The sequence below is a fragment of the Sinocyclocheilus rhinocerous genome, unplaced genomic scaffold (assembly GCF_001515625.1).
Source record: "Sinocyclocheilus rhinocerous isolate Xijiao unplaced genomic scaffold, SAMN03320098_v1.1 scaffold797, whole genome shotgun sequence".
Classification (NCBI taxonomy): domain Eukaryota; kingdom Metazoa; phylum Chordata; class Actinopteri; order Cypriniformes; family Cyprinidae; genus Sinocyclocheilus; species Sinocyclocheilus rhinocerous.
This window is the reverse complement of record NW_015632978.1, coordinates 255,806-277,159: the sequence shown is the minus strand read 5'-3', so window position 1 is coordinate 277,159 and position 21,354 is coordinate 255,806. Positions and strand designations below refer to the sequence as shown.

Here is a 21,354-nt window from a genome sequence, read left to right as displayed (position 1 = left end):
AGCAGCATTACTCCAGTCTTCAATGTCACATGATCCTTCAGAAATCATCCTAATATGCTGATTTGCTGCTTGAGAAACATTTCTTATCATCAATAATATTGAAAAAAGTTGTGTTGCTTAAATGTTCTTGCTTGTTTGTGTGGAAAGCATTTATTTGTAATAGAAATATAAAACAAAGTAATTTTTATTGCTTTTTATATGTTGCTTGTTTTGCTAAGATATTTAACAACTACTTAAAAAAAATTATGATGTTCACAAACAGCATGAATTTTCATGCCATTTTAAATCAAATTACAGAATTATTGACTGGTAAAAATGGCTAACTCATGTGACACTCAGATGTTTCCAGAGTTACTGATGTTTATTCTACAGATACAATAAAGTTCATTGACTTATAAACCTTATCAGAGTATCATGTGTTCCTTTTATCTGTTCCTACAACAGTAAGCAGTCATTTATGCTTTTCCGCTTCCTTTTCAGTCATAACCATGAAAATGTCAATCTGTCACACAAAATGTTAAGAAGTTGTTTGGGATTTTAGATTTTTTTTTTTTTGATTATATAACTAGGTCACATTAGAACACTAAAAAACTGCTATTGCTTTTTCAGAGTATCATGTGTTCCTTTTATCTGTTCCTACAACAGTAAGCAGTCATTTATGCTTTTCCGCTTCCTTTTCAGTCACAACCATGAAAATGTCAATCTGTCACACAAAATGTTAAGAAGTTGTTTGGGATTTTAGATTTTTTTTTTTAGATAATATAACTAGGTCACATTAGAACACTAAAAAACTGCTATTGCTTTTAATACATACACGTTACATGAATGGTTTGTCACTGTAGATTGTCTGTGGTAAATGCTCGATCTGTATCTGCAACTCATTTTGGACAAATGAGCATAGGGCCCCACAGGTGCCGTCTAGGTAGTCAGCTCACTAGGTTTTTGAGCCACAGCCCATGTCATGTGTCACAACAACTACAGTAACGAATATATTGTGTTAGTGCGCCATCTATAGGACAAGTGCAGACATTACACATGGCGGAGTTTCTGTCAGCAAGCCAAAGCGTTTAGATGGGGAACATCAGAAAGCTGCAGCTTTAACCTTCTTCATCTTATCAGAATGACAGTTAATTTGCTAATACAAGGTTGACAGAAAACACAGTAATAGCAGAGAGAGAGTTTGTATTCTGTCCAGCAGTGTTTTGCTGTATTGAAGATGGCGCAAGCACTGTCAGAAGAGGAGTTCCACCGTATGCAGGTACAAATCTCTTTATTTGCGCTTGGATTTGACATCGGATACAACCTGTATTGCACATACGAGATCGTTAACTTGTTTAGAAGTAATTTCGGTTGAGAATATGTGCAAACGGGTCTATTTTATAGCTGAAGTTGATGTCCATCTGAGCGGACTGGGACTCTGTTAGCTGTAGCCGTTAGCCTGCAAGCTAACGTAATTGTTATAAGGCCGAAAAATTATTTTAATGGACAATTACGATGTTTTCCATTAATGTGTGTAATCGTTACGCTAATAAAATGACCGTTTGTTGAAATGACATGGAATATAGCCGCTATATGGCGAGTTTGTGACATATAATAACAATGTTAGCTGGCTAACCTGTAATTACTAACCATTAGTACCGTTAGCACACCAAACAGCTGATATTATTGCTTTTCTACACAATAAAAGGGTTTGTACGTTATACATTTAGTTCTTTAAACGTATTTCGTGTGAATGCTAGGCTATTAAATAGCATATCGCTGTTGTTTTGCTTCAGCATCACCTTGTTTACAACTCCAGAATCATCTACTTAGTTTCATAGCAACCAGACTCTTTAATTAAATGTTTCCATTACGTGAATAAACTCTTAATACATTGTAAACCGCCGTTTTAACATGATTCATAACATAAAAAGAGACTGTGTGATGATTTGTTGTCTAGGTGTTCATTATTTCTGGTTTACAGAAATCAATAATATATGTATATCAAATACCTTGTTACCTCAAATAGTATGTTTTGCTATATTAATTGATATTTTAATGTGCTTCATCAGGCTCAGCTCTTGGAGCTGAGAACACAGAACTACCAACTCTCTGATGAGCTGCGGAAAAATACAGCAGGTGAGTAGAGAATGTAAACCTAAACCTTTTACTTATTCAAAACACTGGCCAACCTGTTTACGCAAATCAACACGACAGACTGTAATTTGTTGTTATTAAAAATCAAATGTCTTATCGCACCTATTCCATTGAACTTTACATTTTATCTGCTTATTTTGGATATAGAATCTGTTGAATTGTGTAGATTCTGTCTAAAAGTTGTGAGAGTAACTCTCCTATTGGTAACTGAGAGCACAATGAAATGTACTAATTTATTTCATAATTGAATGCGCATTGGGGGAAGATATATAAAGATAGATGTTCTAATTCTGTCAGTCAAAACTGAGTTGTCTGAGGGCCTGGGGCCGGTTGCACCAGTTGTGTGTAACTCAGAACTTGGTCTAGTTCAAACATCATTGGGCATCAAGTCAAAATGTATGAACTTATAAATATTGAACTTAGTGTGAAAATGTGACATAATATATGAAACAAAATATTTACAGAAGCTTAAAATACATCAGTGAATTCATGTTTGCTTATAAACCTCAATCCTGTGTAAAATTAAAATGAATAAATTATTTTAAAACAAAGTTTGTATTGTATTATTAATATATAAAAAATGTAAATATTTATTTAAATGCATGTCATGTGACCATGTCATCAGTGAACCATGAACATGCAAATGTGTTGTTCAATTATTGACATGTCAGCTTGAGCAAATTCTTCTAACTAAATATTTTTAGATTTAGATACAGGTGCATCTAAAAAAAATTTAATATCTTGAAAAAGTTCATTTTTTTCCCTAACTTTTTTCAAAAAGTGAAACTTTCATATATTCCAGATTCATTACATGAAAAGTAAAACATTTCAAAAGTTATTTTTTTGTTTTAATTTTGATGATTAGAGCTTACAACTCATGAAAGTCAAAATATTAGAATATTTACATTTGAGTTTAATTAAATGACCATCCCTACAGTATAAATTCCACTGTGCTTGATTGGCCAGCCAACATGCCTGACCTGAACCCCACCTAACCTGAACCTTTTCTTTTCAAGAGAAAGATGAGAAACAGTCGATCCAACAATTCAGACGAGCTGAAGGCTCGATAGTGCTTCAGCAGTGCCACAGGCTGATCGTTTCCATGCCACACCTCACTGATGCTGGAATTTGTGCTAAAGGAGCCCCGACCAAGTATATAGTGCATAAATGAACATACTTTAAAGAACTTGAACTTTTCTGTTTTACAAATCCTTTTTTGATTGATCTTAGGAAATATTCTAATATTTTGAGATACTGAATTTTTGACTGTCATGAGCTGTAAGCTGTAATTATCAAAATTAAAACAAAAAAACTTTTGAAATGTTTTACTTTACATGTAATGAATCTAGAATATATGAAAATTTGAAAAAAAGATAACTTTTTCACGATATTCTAATTTTTTGAGATGCACCTGTATATAAATTCAGACATTTTAAGATGATGTTTCATTTTCAGAATTTTTTTAAATTTAAATTTGATTATTTATTTATTAATATTTTGTCCCTGATTAATTTTATGTGCAGTTCCTGGATTCATGTACTAAGTGGAATTATGGAATAATAATATAACAGAATTCCAGAATTATGGAATTAACTTTGAAAGTTATGAAATGCAAAAACAGAATAAGAACTGCAAAGTGTATGGAAATTTTTCAGCGCTAGCCTACTTATTGTTTACAGTTATGAAATCTCCTTATTGGTCAGTAAAGGTAGATGTTATATTAACCAACTCACCATCTTAAGACCTTATGAATGACTTGGCAATCCTACCCTGTTTATCAGTGAACTTTCTGAGAAAACTCTAATTTCAAGTATGCAGGCTATTATGTTGACTTGTATTATTTTATATAGTCCTGCTAATTATTAACAATATGCACTAGCAGTTTCAGCTTGTGCAGCTGTTTGTCAAAAGTCGTAAATGCATGTATTTGTGTATCATTGCATAAAGTGAGTTTAGTGTTTTGTTTTTAGTTATTTTGTAACTTTATTTATTCTGTGTTACAGAGCTCAACAGTGTCCGTCAGAAGACCTCGAACCTGGAGAAAGACTATGTCAAAGCGCAGAAGGTAGTGGCTTTCCTTGGTTTTTCAGCAGGTCATTGCCATGAGATAGAGGTCAAGCTTTACTGCTGGCCTTGTGAATTTGCTTTGTGTGCTGTTTTCTTGCCTTCTGTTTTAATGGGCTGGGAGTAATTGACTGTTCTGGTCTGTTCCATTTTTTTTCTCCTAGTGTTTCTTTTTCTTACTTTCCTACAGTGAACTAGACAGTTTGCATGCATGGCCACTAGTCTTGCACTGGTCATGTTGTAAGACAATGTAATACATTGTGTCCGTGACTCAGCATTGCCAAACCACTCAGAAGTCTGTATGAATTGGCACTGTGAAGCAGTTTGCTAAAAGTAGTTCTGTTTGGTCATACCAGTTTTGCACAGTTCATCTTTAAAGCAATAGTTCAACCAAAAATTAACATTTGCTAAAAAACAAAATGTACTCACCCTCAGGCCATCTAAGATGTAGATGAGCTTGTTTGTTCATCAGAACAGATTTGGAGAGATTTATCATTACATCACTTACTCATCAGTGGATCCTCTGCAGTGAATGGGTGCCGTCAGAATGAGAGTCCAAACAGCTGATAAAAACATCAAAATAATCCACACAAATCCAGTCCATCAATTAATGTCTCAAGAAGTGAAAAGCTGTGTGTTTGTAAGAAACAAATCCATCATAAAGATGTTTGTAACTTAAAACTGTTGGTAATATTATATTAATTAATATTTTGATGTGAGAGGACAATAGGGGATGGACATTTTTGCTGGAGGAAGCGGACTGGAGTTGTGTGGATTACTTGTGGATTATTGCAATGTTTTTAGCAGCTTTTAGGACTCTCGTTCTGACGGCACCCATTCACTGCAGAGGATTAATTTGTGAGCAAGTGATGTAATGCTAAATTATTCCAAATCTATTCTGATGAAGAAACAAAATCTGTTGGTGGTATATTATGATTGATTCTATTTTAGTTAATTTAGTTTAGATAATGTTTTCTTTTTCATTTTCATCCTCAGGCTTTGAACAAGAGCAAGAAAGCACAGGTGAGATTTCTCCTTATATTAGTGTTGGTTTTTTTCTAACATTAATTGCTATTAATACAAATGTAGTGATATGATATCCTGAGTGGTATGGGAAAAATCCAGTGGTGGACGAAGTACACAAATCAAGTACTTGAGTAAAAGTACAGATCCGTATAATAAAATATTACTCCAGTAAAAGGTTACTGTCCACCACTGGAAAAATCTCTGTCTGGTAACCATGCTGTATTATTCTCTCACTTTCAGGAGGTAGATGCCTTACTCAGTGAGAATAAAATGCTTCAGGGCAAGTTACACAGTCAGGAAGATGACTTCAGACTGCAGAACAGCACCCTCATGCAAGAGCTGTCCAAGGTGCTGAGCACACACACAATATTTAACCCCTGTCATGACCATGTGAACTCAGTCACTTTATGCACAAGTATACTAGAAATCAAAAGGCATACAGTTTCTATGCAAGAATCAATATACACTAAAGTTGAAAACTTTTGGATCAATACAATTTTGTGATGTTTTTGCAAGATGTATTTTGTGCTCACCAAGACTGCATTTTTAAAAAAATCAAAAATACAGTAAAAACCGTAATATTTTGAAATATATATTTTTTTTTTCAATTTGAACTTTGTAACCATGCTGTATTATTCTCTCACTTTCAGGAGGTAGATGCCTTACTCAGTGAGAATAAAATGCTTCAGGGCAAGTTACACAGTCAGGAAGATGACTTCAGACTGCAGAACAGCACCCTCATGCAAGAGCTGTCCAAGGTGCTGAGCACACACACAATATTTAACCCCTGTCATGACCATGTGAACTCAGTCACTTTATGCACAAGTATACTAGAAATCAAAAGGCATACAGTTTCTATGCAAGAATCAATATACACTAAAGTTGAAAACTTTTGGATCAATACAATTTTGTGATGTTTTTGCAAGATGTATTTTGTGCTCACCAAGACTGCATTTTAAAAAAAATCAAAAATACAGTAAAAACCGTAATATTTTGAAATATATATATTTTTTTTCAATTTGAACTTTTCTATTTGAATATATTTTAAAATGTGATTTATTCTTGTAATGACAGCTGAATTTTCAGTAGCCATTACTCCAGTCTCCAGCATCACTCAGTTTTTACATTATTTTTCTGATGTTTTGCCCTATGTTTTAGTTATGTTCCCAGATTGAGCAGTTAGAATTAGAGAATCGGAGACTGAGGGAGGGTCAAGGGCTGGAAGGACCCGTCTCCAGCCCTGCCTCTGGTCCAGTGGATGCTGAACTCCTCCGTCTGCAGGCTGAAAACTCCGCCCTGCAGAAGAAATTAAAAGGTGAGAGAAGCTTATCCATATAGTCCTGATCTATTTTTCCTTACAAACAATTTAGTCTAAGAATTCAGAAGTGAGCTTGATTATAGTATTCTCTGGGCATCTATACAGCTCTTCAAGAATGTGCAGATGTTAATGATGGAAAAGCAGCACTCATCGATGGATCGGCCGGCACTAATGGTGTCCAATCAGATGCCAGCGGTCACAGTGATGACCCTTCGGCCCCAGGAAATGATCAGATTGATCAGGTAACAGATAATGGGTTTCAGTCTCACCAGGGTTGGGTTGCTGTATCATACAGTGGAGGTTCAGAGTGAAAGAACCAATGTAATGAAATGACTGCAGCGTCTGCTGGTATAATAATTACACCATGTGCAGGAATACCAGAACTCTCAGATGACAATCGATGAAGCCATCTATACTGCAATCGAGTGTGATTGTCATGCATCTCCTGGTGTATGTGTTTGGTGAACAGTTGGACTTTCTAAAAATACCAGTTTCAGTCAATGTAAACAAGTTAGTTTACTCAGACAGAGTATCCTAACAGTAGAGTTTCAGAGTAAATCAATTATTCAGCTACGCAGTGCTGCACTTTTTATTATGAGGAGTTTGCTGGAGTTCTCAGAGGTCATGTTTAATGCAGGGGTTACAGCTGCTGGATGAACTGTGGCCAGACACAGCAGAGACACCACCATCAGCTTTTTCTGTGAGATCAGCCCAGTAAAGGGAATATAAGGACAGTGAACTGGAGTCTAGTGCTTGACTACCACACCCCATTCATTAGCATTACCCAATTTTATAAAATGATGGCTGCAGCTAATGAGTTATTCTTTATATAGTTTGTCACTTTTTTTTTTTTTAAACATTCCCAATACCATAATATGTGCAATTTCTTGAAATTGAAACAGAATATCCAGCGGTAAATAATGTAGAATAGGACTTGATATTATCCTGATTGGATGATAAAAAAAAAGTAGGTTATGATGTTAAGTGGTTAATATTATTTCCCAGCCTGATATACTTGCCTTAAAGGGTTAGTTCACCCAAAAATGAAAATTAGCCCATAAATTACTCACCCACAAGTCATCCTAGGTGTATATGACTTTCTTCTTTCAGATGAATCCAGTCGGAGTTATATTAAAAATTGTCTTTGATATTTCAAGCTGTTTCATGGCACTCAGCGGGTGTTGCATGCATCAGTCCAAAAGCACTTAATTAAAATGCGCCCATCCATAAAAAAAAAAAGTGTCTCACAAGGCTCCGGGGGGTGAACAAAGGCCTTCTGTAGCGAATCGATGCGTTTTTGTAAGAAAAATATCCATATTCAAAACGTAATAATCACTTTAATGTAGCTTGCGCTCAATGTTGTACACTGGAAGCAGTTCCGGGCTGATTATTACGTTTTGAATATGGATATTTTTCTTACAAAAACGCATCGATTCGCTACAGAAGGCCTTTGTTCACCCCCCGGAGCCGTGTGAGACCTTTTTTACGGATGGGCGCTTTTTATTTAACTTCTTTTGGACTGATGCATGCAACACCCGCTGAGTGCCATGAAACAGCTTGAAATATCAAAGACAATTTTTAATATAACTCCGACTGGATTCGTCTGAAAGATGAAAGTCATATACACCTAGGATGACTTGAGGGTGAATAATTTATGGGCTAATTTTCATTTTTGGGTGAACTAACCCTTTAAGTCAGCAGAAAATCTGTTTTAAGGGTCCGTGCATCTTGAGATATGATTTTTTTTTCAACAACTTTTAACTTTGCACAGCATTCTAAAAATGCAACATAGATGTGCATAAGATGTGACACGCAAACGCAATAGTCTAGTGAGAAAGTCTAATCAAATATTAAGAAAACTTGAGAATAACTTCAGTCCAGGAACATTTATTAAAGATGTAAATGGGTCGATTTGTTTCCATATACATAGTCAGCTTTCATAAATTGCTTTCCTTTCAACATCCACTAATTTCTGTATTTACTGGGGTTTTATATATATATATATATATATATGGAGCCGCTTTGTAGAAACCAAACCTGCTGTTAAAAGCTTTTGTGAAAAAGAGTTTTGTTCGTTTGTGTTTTTTTGTCTCCGGCTGTGTTCTCTAGGCCGAAGTGCAAAGCGTCAAACCGGAACAGCGAGATAATGAACTGAGCGGTGAGTACATCTTTCTGACAACTTCCTTTTAAAGTTGTGACCTTATCAAACTCACTGAGGAGTTAACTGAGTAGAACCAGGGAAGGTTTTGTTCTGGATCTCCGAATAGCAGCACAATGGTTTGACTTTGACTGAGCATCAGTTGAACACTTCTCAAACTCAAGATATTGTAGAGGTCGTGTGCATTAATATCTGTTAACGCTGGGTTTCAGAGGTGGCATTAAAGCTTCAAACGGAAATGGAGGAGAAATGCTTACTGAGGGAACAACTCCAGACACTAGAGGTAAAAACATCAGTTTTGCCCTCTAAATACCCAGGACAGCAGGAAACAGACAAAAGGACAAAATGCTAGGATTCATTTTGCTGATGAGTGTGTATTTTTACCCGCGCCATGGTTGCTAATTTTGGACACCTTCATGCTCCCCTTGCTCCAGAGAATACTTTCATATCTATGATTAAACTGGCATTTTGGAGGTTTAAATATTTGTAATGTTTTCTAGGGTTGATAGATAATTTGCTTATTAAAAATAACTTTTTAATTTTGTCATACATTTTTGTATTTTCAATTGCTACATTAAATATTGTATTTTCAGTTAAATTATCTTTTTGTTTGATTCTGATTGATTCACTTTTTCAAATACCAGATTGTATATTTTTTATTGTTATGTTTATTCATATTTTAACCCCATACAAAAGACTTTTCTTGTTGTAATGTATTTATTTTCATTTTCAGATGTCCAAGCAGGCAGAAATCACAAAACTACAAGAAGAACATGCTAAAGTAAGTGGCACGTGTTTTTCAGCATGTGTGCTCAATGATAAAAATGCCAGTGGTAATGCCATGTTTTTTTTTTAGTTGTCTGATAAGTTGAAGAAAAAACAAGAGAGGTAAGTTGCTTTTATGATTTTTTTTTATATTATATGTTCAAGCTCTTTCATATTACAGGGATAGTTAACTTAAAAATGAAAATTAAGTAATTTACTCACCCTGGTGTTCTAATGACCTTATTTATTTTTCAGACCACAAAATGAGAACTAAAAAACACGTCCTGCTTGCTTACATCCATTGAATCGCAATGAATAGCGACCAGCTTCAAGCAGAAAAAGAAGCAAAAGTATCACAGAGTGGTCCCATTTGACCTATGCCATATTTTCCAAGTGTTTTGGAGGCGTATGATAAGGCTGTTATATTTTTGATTTAAGCTATTATTTAGTGAAAATACTGATCTTGGTCATTGGTCTGCTGTGCACAACTGTGAGCTCATGAGAACAAATCCAGAACACTAAAGAGATATTCACCTCAGAGAAGAAAGTATCTGCATAATTTTTCTAGGAGCTGTGCGTTACATTTTGATTAACCTTGATTTCCTGAAATGCTGCGCTGGTGGGCTTTTGCTGAAATAAACTTCTGCATTAATACAGTCTCATGAATGCACAGAAAGACCAGTGGCCAAGGTCAGGACTTTGGCTAAATAATAATTTACATTTCAGTTCGATTCATTTTGTCAACACTATCGTTAGCCCTCAGAGGACTTGGATAAGCGAGTCGAATGGGATCATTCTATGATACTTTTTAATATTTTTCTTTAAGGCTTGAGGCTAGTTGCTGTTCACTGCCATTTTGGACAAGTGCAAGCAGGACTTTTTTGCATTTATCCTTTCATGGTCTGAAAAAGAAAGAAGGTCATAAGGCATTAGAACAACACCAGGGTATTGTTTCATTTATCGGTGAACTGTCCAGTTGAAGTGCATATACTTTTCACCCAACGTAGTATGAAACTTTTCAGTAACACTTTAGTATAGGGACCAATTCTCACTGTTAACTAGTTGCTTATTAGTATGCCAATTATTAACATATTGGCTGTTTATTAGTACTTATAAAGCATATGACCATATTCTACATCCCTAATCCTACTCAATACCTAAATTTAACAACTACCTTGCTTACTATTAATGAGCAGCAAATTAGGACTTTGAGGCAAAGTCGTAGTCAATGATTTGTTAATAGCACTGTTACACCAAATACACAAAATAATCATCTTTAAAAAAGCATCATATGACCCCTTTAAAATATAGTGTGACCAACTTTTCTTTATGGCCCAACATTAACTTTATCAATTCAGAGACACGCATGCCTATTTTCAGTTGTCAAAATATTTGTTTATTTAGATTTTCACCTTATTTTTATGGTACTTTTCATTTCCTAAAGGTGCACTCAGTTTTTGGTTTACGCTGTGTATGTTGTGCTAGCCAACGTGACAGTTGACATGATCTAGTGACATGAGCACAGCAAAAGACAGGCTGTGGCAGAAATGTGCTATTCAAAGCAAAGTCAGCCATGTGAGTGTGCATCAGCTTACACTTAGTTTTTAAAAGAAATATTCATTTCTTTAGGGGTAAAGAAAACTTCATGGGAGATAACTGAGTGCACCTTTAAACCTGTGCAAGACTACAGCTTGCCGTGATAAATTGAGGAAGACGGTGATGGAGTGATTTTACACAAAACCTGCTGAAATATGGAAAAATGAAAGTTAAAGACAGTATTAATGGACGATGTTACATTTGAACACATTTACCTCCTCAAGCACAAGATAAATGACTTTCAATCCTCCATTTAACTCGAGTCCTCTTTCTCTGCACAGTGGCTCTCAGCCAATCAGAACTCTCCGTGTGATTACATCACCCCTTAGTGTTCCCTTCTAGGTGCCGTGGTAACTCAGCTGTGGCTTAGCGACAGTCTCCGTTTCAGAGTAATGAGTCTGAACGTGAACTTGTTGTGCTGGCACTCACTGTAGACTGCTGTATCAGCACAGACTGCCTCCGATCCGCATCCCTCTGGTCAACACGGGCCTGTTTTCCCTGATCAGGAGATGCTGCCTGTTATTTATCACTGCTGTATGGGTTTTTTTTTAGGGCTCTTTATGCTTCTCTTACAGCTTCCAGCGGCTACAAGTTGAAAAGGAAGCACTTTACAATGACAGCAGGTGAGAAAGACAAACCCAGCAGAGCAGTTATTTTGTGATAAAGCTCAACAGGGAGTTTTTAGCAGCCTGGGTTCTCGAAATGTATTTCCCATTTATTTTCTCAATGGAGAGATATAAGGCTTGAATCTGAAGATGAATAGCAATTTTTAACATTTCATTCGAAATGAAAAACAAAGCAAACAAACTACTTGCCTATAAACCTGATTGGTGGATTTTGAATCAGGACTGTGGATGGCCTTCTGTCTTCAGGGCACTAAATTGAGGAGTGTATGATACCTCTGAATGTTGCAAATTTCAGTGGCAATTTGCTAAAACTGAGCCGCTTTGGATAAAGCATCTGCAAAATAAATAATTGTAAATCCAGCTCTTTCTGCACTCTCAGAACGGATCATACATGTTTGTATCCGTTAAAGGAGTAGTCCACTCAAAAATACCTCAGCTCACCCTTAGGTCATACGAGATGAAGATGAGTTTGTTTCTTCATGAGAACAGATTTGGAGAAATGTAGCATTACATCACTTGCTCACCAATGGATCCTCTGCAGTGAATGGGTGCCGTCAGAATGAGAGTCCAAACAGCTGTTTAAAACATCGCAATAATCCACACAACTCCAGTCCATCAATTAACATCTCGTGAAGTGAAAAGCTGAGTGTTTGTAAGTAACAAATCCATCATTAAGGTGTTTTAACTTTAAACTACCATTTCTGGCCAAAATACGATTCTGACGGCACCCATTCACTGCAGAGGATCCATTGGTGAGCAAGCGAATAATGCTACATTTTTTCAAATCTGTTCCAATGAAGAAACTCATCTACATCTGCGATGGCCTGAGGGTATTTTTGGTCAATTTTCATTTTTGGGTAATATTCTTTGAAGCACATTCAATTAAAAAAATGCAGCTGAAATCACTGTTATGGCTTCTGTACGTACAAACATAATTTATAACTCACAGTTAGTTTTTAATGCCATTAATGCCATTTTACTTCTGGAACCCACCTCCATCTCTATATTACATGTGTTCCCATGATGTCATTTACACTCCCCCGTAATGTTTTTCCTGCTGAATTTGCCGTTTTATTTCGGTATTCATCTCGTGATGCCTGGAAATAGACCCTACCGCACATTAGTCACATCAAACCCCTTATAGCATATGATGCATTTGTTTCCACAGGACTAAAATTGATGAGATCCAACAGAGGAAAGAGGAGGAGCTCAAATCCATAAACCTTCGTGTGCAGAAATTGCAGACCGATTTAATGGCCGCCAACCAGGTGAGATCCGCTCAGGCCCACCCTGCCAAATTCCCTAATATTGAAGCCCATTTGTTGCACATCTCGCAGAGCGATCGATTGATTTCCACTAAGGGATGATAAACATTTGCAAACCCTTGGGAGTGGGCTAAAGACTGCAGTCAGTGCTTCAGGATCAGACTCTGGCACTGAGGCACATCTGCAGAGATTAATGGACCGTAGACACACTGCTGCATCCATCACTGTCATACTAAAAATGCATTGAATCTTCCTGCCTGTGTGTGATTTCAGAACGTCACTGAACTGAAGGAGCAGTTGCAGAGTAAACAGAAAGAGCATGAGATGGCCATCCATGCGCTCAAAGATCAGGTAGTGCACAAGATTGGTTAAAAATGTGAAATATTCTGGACACCGGTCACTGAATTAAACAAATTAGTGTAGTGTGGTCATGCAACCACATTTAATATGTTTTAATGTTGCATACTGCATAGTATACAGTACATACTGCAGATTATGTTCCATTCCAAACATTGCCAAAGGCACTAATAGGAAGAATACAGAAGATTAATAGTTGGTTAAAATGTTCATTTAGCATTTCTTTTAATGTGTATTCCATCACAGATGGTCGTTAGTGCATCTCCAGAGAATGAATCTGCAATTTCCACATCTGCTGGTTTGCTGTTTACTAACAGGTTTATAAATGAAAGAGAGCAAGCAATTAATCTGCATAAATTGAGTACGATTTTAATGATAATAGGTCCTGCAGATTCAATTAAATAAACCGTAAAAGGCTCATGTGGGTGTTGTTATCAGCGTGGAACACAATTACGTTTTTATTGTTCCACTTAAAAAATCAAATAATGAAAATTTTACTTTTTTTTTTTTTTTTTAAATGGCAGGATGCGGTTTTGTGATTATTTAGCTGTTATCGTTTTCAGTGTTGTTGTAAAATGCAGTTTAGCTTTGCTTAGAAAGCTCTTTTTTTGTCTTAGGGTGCTTTCACACTTGGTTCGATTGCTTGGTCCGAACCCGAGTTCGATTGCTCCTGCCCCCGCTGGACTGTGTTCACATTATATTATTTAGGTTCGAACCGCGGTTCGTTTGCGTCACCAAGCCAGCAGCTGTTTACCCCGTTGCTTAGTGGACGTCAATCGAACCCGGGTGCGCACCAAAAGTGCTAGTGTGAAAGCACCCTTAAAGTTAGTTATTCAGTTCAACCAGAAAGGAAAACTCTGTTCTCATTTACTCACCATCATTTTATTCCAAACCTGTATGACTTTCTTTCTTTTGTGAAACTCGACAGGAGAAGTTTGTCCTGGGTGTTTTTTCTCAATACAATGAAAGTGAATGGGGACAGAAGTATTTGAGCTCCAAAAATAACAAAACAGCACCATAAAACTGTTTCATAGGACTTTTGTACTATATTCTGTTAGATCGGGTCTCCACGCCAGATGGGGAGGGGCTATCAGACTCCGATTATGAATGACAAAATAACCTTATATAATTCATACTCTACATGCTTGAGTACATAGTGCATAAGTACATAGTGTATAAGTGCATAATGTATAGTGCGTCATTTGGGACGCAGCTATTGACTCACTCAGTTTGTTTAAAAACGTGGATTAATTCCATAACAAAACACCCCTGTGTTACTTGGAGACACAAAACAGCTCTGCTGTGGCTTTGATTGGAACTATGATTGGTTTATTGAATAATTATTGTATAAAATCAATGTCACATTGAAATCATGCTGATATTCAGGAAAACCTCTTGTATTCTGTTAGATCGGGTCTCCACGCCAGATAATAATTAGGATCCAGCCCCGGATGCCAGATCCCGTCAGAAAATAGCAGTTTGTCCAGTAACAGAACAACTAGCCAGCAGCGCTGCTGATACCCAAACCCTGTTAACAGCAAGTCTTGTCTGGTATCCAAAAATACCCAAAACGAGTGTTTAACAGTCTTCTGAAGTCAGTCAAGAAGTTGACCGAGAAAAGCCAGAGAAGAGCAGAAGCAGGAGACGAAGTGATGATGGTAAAAAAGAGTTTATTGAACAATCTTAGTTGCGTGTGTCTCAATGCTCAAACTTCGTCTGACCAGCACAAATTCAACATGTACTGTTATACCAAAACTGCTTCACAGCAACATCCCATAAACCTTGGGTTTCCATAAACATTCCCTCTTATCTATCTCTGTTCATACAGACAAAACAGTTCATGAAACCCCACAAGCATGAGATTGAACAACAATGAAAATGCATAAGCAAGGAAAAATTTACAAGAAAAATAAAAAATGAAATTAATAAATGAATAAACATAATAAATGAATAAACAATAAAAATAAATGATAAAAATAATCAAATAATAAATCATAATCAAATAATAAACCATGTGAATGACTAATGATTATAAAATGATTATGTGAATAAATGATTATAAATGAATAAAAAAAAACATGAAAATAAAAACACAACACACACAATTTGCACGTGAGGATCTAAGGATCCTTCAATTCCAAGTCTTCTCGAGTAATATCAAACTAAACCAATCTGTGATTTATGTAAGAATTTCTTGAGTCGTAAACACACTTTAATAGAACGCCTGTTTTTAAATTATATTAGATCACTTTTTTTTGTTTTTTTTTTGCAGAAAATATATTAATGGACATTTTTTAAAAAGTGTTAAATCATATATTTATCATTAAATTGAAAAATTATATAATTGTTGTTATTATTATAGTTTGGATAGCTGGCCAATCACAGCACACCTTGCTTTTTCAGACCGATGAGCTTTGTAAAAATCGACGCGTTTCAAAAAGGCGGGGCATAGAGGAGAAACAATAATGTACAGTATGTGGAAAATAATGTGTTTTTTTAACTTTAAACCGCATAAACACATTTCATTACACCAAATACACAAAATAATGTTCTTTTTAGCAGCATCATATGACCCCTTTAATTATATATGTATGTTTTTGTATGTTGGTTGCTTTAAAGACAAACTACTCTTTAAACTACTTTAAACCTGCAGTGCACTGTATTTGAATATTCATGAATGCCAATAAGTTAGCATTACATCATTTACCAAAATTGTCAACAAATATGAATTAAAAAGATTAATTATGAATTTAGAATACTTAAAATTATTATAATTTTTATATATATTATAAACGTTCTTCGAAGTGTCTCCTTTTTGCTTTAAGAGAGTTTGTTAAACTAAGTCAAATAGGTTTGGAGCAACATAAGGGTGAGTAAACAGTGACTGAATATTAATTTGTGGCTGAACTAACCCTTTAATATGAACCAGAAGACACACCAGTCTTTCTGCTGATAACAAACTCTTTGTGCTTAAGGAGAAGTTTGTGAAGTTTATAATTACCCAGAGAGCAGCCTGTTTAATTGAGCGTTTATGGAGGATGGTGCTCAGGATCAGCTGAGTAATTAAGGATTAGTGGGGCTCAGTGCAGGTGGCTTAGGGGCACACGCGCGCCGCCGGGGCCCCTGAGGGAAGGGCCGCTCTTATACTGCCGTCGGCCCTACTGCAAGTCCTGCCACCATAAATGTCTTTCACTTCCTTCGTGAGGTCACAAATCTTAATTAAGCAGCAAGCAGATAAGGATGAAGAAGCTCACTGTTCTGTTTTTCCATTCAGAACTGCTTGACTGGGTCTCTTCTGTTTGATGTGGATTTTCTAACTCGGCCTGTTTTCTTCTCTCTTCTTTTCACTTGTTTTGGGCGTTCTTTCTTTATCATCTCTTGCTCTCATTCCCCCCCCTCGGGCTTTATTCTTCTTGTGTTCATCTTGTGTTCAACACTTCCCCTACAATCCCACGCTGCCGCTGGACATGTCTTCATTCATCAATCACATCTCCTTCTTTCTCTGTACATGTTCCCTTCCATGAATTGTTTTTGGTTTTTTGTTTCTGTCATCTGTATTTTTTTTTCTTTCATATATTATATTTTATTTCTTCAAAATGTTTATATTTTGATTTGTTTTTTTTTGTTTTTTTCATTAATCATTTAATTTTTTGCTTCATTTCCTCATTTTGTAAAATTTTTTTTCGTTCTTTTTTCATGTTTTTGTTGTTCTTTTGCTTTTTTGTTTCTATTTTTTTCTTCTGTATTTTTTTTGTTCATGTTTTTTCCCCCAAAATGTTTATAATTTTCCCTTTTCATGGATTTATTTAATTCTTTTTTAATATAAAAAAATATGTTTTTGGTTTATTCCCTTATTTGTTTTCATTCGTTATTTTTCATATTTTTATTACATTTATTTTCAAACTTTTCATATTTTTCATATTTTATTCTTTTTATTTAATTAATTAATTTTCTTTTTTCTTTTTGATTAATATCCTCTTCCTCTCATTGTACTTTATTCTTTTGTTCCTTCATTTGGTGTTACTTTCTGCTTTTTTGTCTTTCTTTCTCTTGGTTTCTCTGTCTCTGTCTGGGTCTTGTGGGCTGGTTTTGTGTTTGGGCGGAGCTGCAGGTAGCATGTCAGAGCGCGGTCTGTCAGGAGCAGGTGGAGGTCATGCTGAGTGAGAACGATGCTCTCAGGACAAATCTAGCAGCCCTAGAACAGGTACCTGACCATGATACAGCATCACGACCTTCATCAACCCCAGTTCCTGCATCATCATCTTCACTCAATGACTGTGTCTGGTCTAACGCACATGCTCTTTGCACCATTAACTATTCATATATGCATACTAATGTCACTTTTATCAACTTTATTGCCACTGCCGATATTACTACTAAAAACTGAAGACATGGACAAATCACTCCCAATTCACACCAGTTTGTTTGATGCCATATTTTCGTTTACTTTCTTCTCTGAAAAATTGTCAGTATCTAAAAAGAAATTCATGGAGGTTCATAAAGTTGCATTGTTTTGGGTTACACTTTATTTTAAGGTGTCGTTACAGTGTAATTATACATTTAAGTACTGAGTAATATTAATTAACAACATTTACTTAACATATCTTTAGGTTTAGGGTTACTTGCATGTAATTATGCATAATTTATTGTTATTAAAATAGTACGTACATGTAACGTAACAAGGACACCTAAATAAAGTGTTACCTTGTTTTGTTTTAAAATCTTTTGTATGAATTTCTAATCACAGTGTGATTAGTGTCTTTAATGCAAGTATCTGTGTGATAACTTAAAACTGAAATTCAAAACTGCATATTTTAATATTGTTTTAGTTTATTGCTCACCAGCCAAAATAATTATGCTTATTTATTTATTTCAGAATTACTTAAATTGCATTTAAGGTATATATTTACATTAGTACAAGCACTCCCTGGGAATCGAACCCATTATTGTTTGTTAGCAATACCTAAATATTAATATTTAAATAAATTAAAATACGTATAAATAATTTAATTGACACCGTGAATAAAATATGAGACCAAAGTCCAAGAACACAAAGGCTGCAGTTTTAAAAAGTTTCTGTTATTAATATATTTATGTCTATGTGTGTTTTTGTTTAACCTTATTTCTTTTTGCATGTGTGTATGTATGTTCACACATTCATACATAAATATGTGTATTGCATCATGCATGAAGGTTTATATTTAGCTTGAAAGCACTCATGTGGGTACATTTATATTGTATTCAGCACTGTGCTGAATTGCATTTCTCAGCTGCTCTCTAGTATTTTCTGTTCCTTAATAATTCTTCTTTTGTCTTCTGTTGGCATTTTCTCGCTTACACTGAATTCAGACTGAATAAGACTTAATTCAGTTGTCCTGGGTTCTATGGGGTATATATCTGAAACTCTGTGTGTGTTTTTTACAGATCCAAACAGTAAAGACACAGGAACAGAATTTGCTGAGAGAGCAAAATCTGGCACTAAATGCAGAGCTTCAGCAGAGACGCACAGAGCAGGAGAGCTTCCTGGCGCAGAAAGATGATCTCAACTCACAGCTACAGGTATTTTGGCACCTGTTAACTATAAAAGCCAAATTAAAAGGCATTTGTAACTTTTTTTTCTAAATAAAATGCTGTATTTTATCCAGAATCATTGTGCTGTAATATTATTAGTAGTGCTGTCAAACGATTAATCGCGATTAATCGCATTCAAAATATATGTGTACTGTGTATATTTATTATGTATATATAAATACACACTCATACAGTATACATTTTGAAAATATTTACATGCATTTACATGTATATATTTTTATTTTTATAATTTATATTATATATAAATATATTTAATATACAAATATAACATATTTTTCTTAAATATATACATGCATGTGTGTCTATATATAAATAATAAATATACACAGTGCACACACATATATTATGTAAACAAAAACTTTTATTTTGGATGTGATTAATCGTGATTAATCATTTGACAGCACTAATTATTAGTTAATATTATATTTCCTTACCCACTGCATAAAAGTAAATTGTTTCGGACATTGAGAAAGTCTGTTCTGATGAAAAATTATTAAAATGTTTTTAAAAGCCTTTCATTAATGTAGTTAAGTAAGATATGTATTTTAGCATTTGTATTCAGAGCATTCATACAAATGATTTGACTACTTCTTGCTGAGCAGGAGTCAAATCGAGCAAATAGTCGACTTCTGGAGCAGCTCACTGAACTGGGCCTGGAGAAGGACAAGCTACAGCAGGAGTTAGAGGAGGCCAGAAAGGTGACGACACACACAATCCTTCTTTTTACCTTCTGATCCTTTTACAATTCAGTCAATTCCCACTGCAGCAGGTGAAAGTAGTTTGACGTTTGCTGCACTCACTATCTCTATCTTCATTTAAGCTTCTTTAGTGAGTCAGTTCACTCTGCTCGTTCTTCCATCAGTTAATGCTCTGATCTTTTGACCATCATAATGACTTTGTTAATGTAAAAGCCACAATCGGATTTAGCCACAAATGAGCTCCGGAAGATTCACCTTTGGAGTTCTTTTGTACAGTTTTTTTTTTCTTTTCTTCCCTCTAGAATCTACTGTGATGTTAGTCAAGTTTTTTGCACCAAAACCAGTTTTTAGAGTTTTAAGTGATCATTTTCGACCATCTCTCTGACCCTTTGAATGAAACATGCTGAAGCAATGTAGATTATTCTGATATAACACACTTTTAAAATCCATATCAAATTCAGCACAAAAATAGAACCTTGATATATAAATATTTTAGTTTAAAGTGCCCCTATTATGGATTTTTGAAAATTACCTTTCATGCAGTGTGTAACACAGCTCTAAGTGAATGAAAACATCCTGCAAAGTTTTAAATCTGAAAGTGCACCGTGTATAAAGTTATTGTCTCTCAAAAGAAAGAGTCGACTCTGAATAATTGAAACGAGTCGTTTTTAAAACGAATCCCAAGACGTTTCATGTTGACGTCAACATGAAACATTAACATATTGCCCGCCCACTTGTTGCTCTTTTCATGTTGGTCTGAATTAAGGTGCAAATTCATTCTTTGCCACTAGGTGCTGCTTTTGGAGCAGTAAAATAGCGGTTTCCCCGGTAACGCTGTACAACAAAGCAGCACTGCACTCACAAAGGCTGGTTTCACACTTGAGTCCTCTTTAAAAGAACCAAACCCAGACCCCTTTAAGTGGACCAAGAGGTGGACCAAGTGAAAAAGGACCCAGTTTTCTTTGTGTTCACACTACCACACTTCCTGAAAGAGGACTCAGATCCTTTTTTTGGTCCACTTAAGCAGTAATGGTGTCTCAGACCTCTTTGTGTTCAGATTGTTGCTTTTTGGATCTAGTCCTCCAGTTCAGTGTTTAATGGCTGACATTATGTATATATTTTTTATCTTTTGCACAAAAATAGAAGTTTTGTACACCTTTGTAATATTTATTTTGAATTGTTTTCCTTGTTTATTAATCGTGTTTATTTTATAGCACACTGGGTTTCTGCAGGGTTTTTAAGCTCAAATTTAAGACTTTTTAAGACTGTTTTTATGACCTGCACAGATAAAATTAATGGCATATGAGTGGGGTGGGGCAATGTCTATGGTAACATATTAAACTGTAAAATTACTGTAAAAAGCACGATTTACAGTTCAGATACAGGTTTTCAAAAAAAAATATATAAAAAATAAAAAAATGAAATAAAATTTCAAATTTCAACCTTTCAAATTTCAAACCATTTTTAAGAAAAGAGTCAAAAATCAAATGTATCAGTTATTATATTAATGGTTTAATGGCTGGTTTAATATCAGTTATTATTTTAAACCAGCAGAAGGGCTGTTAAAAAATGCTAATTCTTTCTCTGCCAGCAGGTGGCGCTTTCAGAACTGCATAAAGATAGACTTTGAAACTTGCAGCGCTCATATTTATCCAATTAAATCATAGCCTTTTTCATTTGAATCATCACATTATGCTATATGACAATTGTCTTTCTGTCCCCATTGTACTTTTTATGGCCTTAAATTTGATAC

The 21,354-nt window shown here is 35.2% G+C and overlaps 1 protein-coding gene across 4 annotated transcripts in view; it reads left to right on the top strand.

The window, feature by feature from the left end:
* Positions 1–1,038: 1,038 nt before the first annotated feature.
* Positions 1,039–21,354, top strand: part of LOC107743091 (GRIP1-associated protein 1-like) — a 60,710-nt gene continuing 40,394 nt past the window's right edge. For 2 of the 4 annotated variants that reach the window (XM_016556202.1, XM_016556201.1), the window contains exons 1-17: positions 1,039–1,258; positions 2,052–2,118; positions 4,140–4,201; positions 5,197–5,223; positions 5,467–5,574; positions 6,385–6,541; positions 6,650–6,786; positions 8,654–8,702; positions 8,915–8,985; positions 9,436–9,483; positions 9,559–9,590; positions 11,639–11,686; positions 12,858–12,957; positions 13,228–13,305; positions 17,423–17,515; positions 18,736–18,870; positions 19,506–19,601. In XM_016556202.1, the coding sequence (XP_016411688.1) occupies positions 1,217–1,258; positions 2,052–2,118; positions 4,140–4,201; positions 5,197–5,223; positions 5,467–5,574; positions 6,385–6,541; positions 6,650–6,786; positions 8,654–8,702; positions 8,915–8,985; positions 9,436–9,483; positions 9,559–9,590; positions 11,639–11,686; positions 12,858–12,957; positions 13,228–13,305; positions 17,423–17,515; positions 18,736–18,870; positions 19,506–19,601 (1,350 nt within the window). In that variant the 5' untranslated portion in view covers positions 1,039–1,216. Of the gene's footprint in view, positions 1,259–2,051; positions 2,119–4,139; positions 4,202–5,196; positions 5,224–5,466; positions 5,575–5,879; positions 5,985–6,384; positions 6,542–6,649; positions 6,787–8,653; positions 8,703–8,914; positions 8,986–9,435; positions 9,484–9,558; positions 9,591–11,638; positions 11,687–12,857; positions 12,958–13,227; positions 13,306–17,422; positions 17,516–18,735; positions 18,871–19,505; positions 19,602–21,354 lie in introns of those variants that run through there. The other 2 variants (XM_016556203.1, XM_016556204.1) reach the window with 2 other exon arrangements.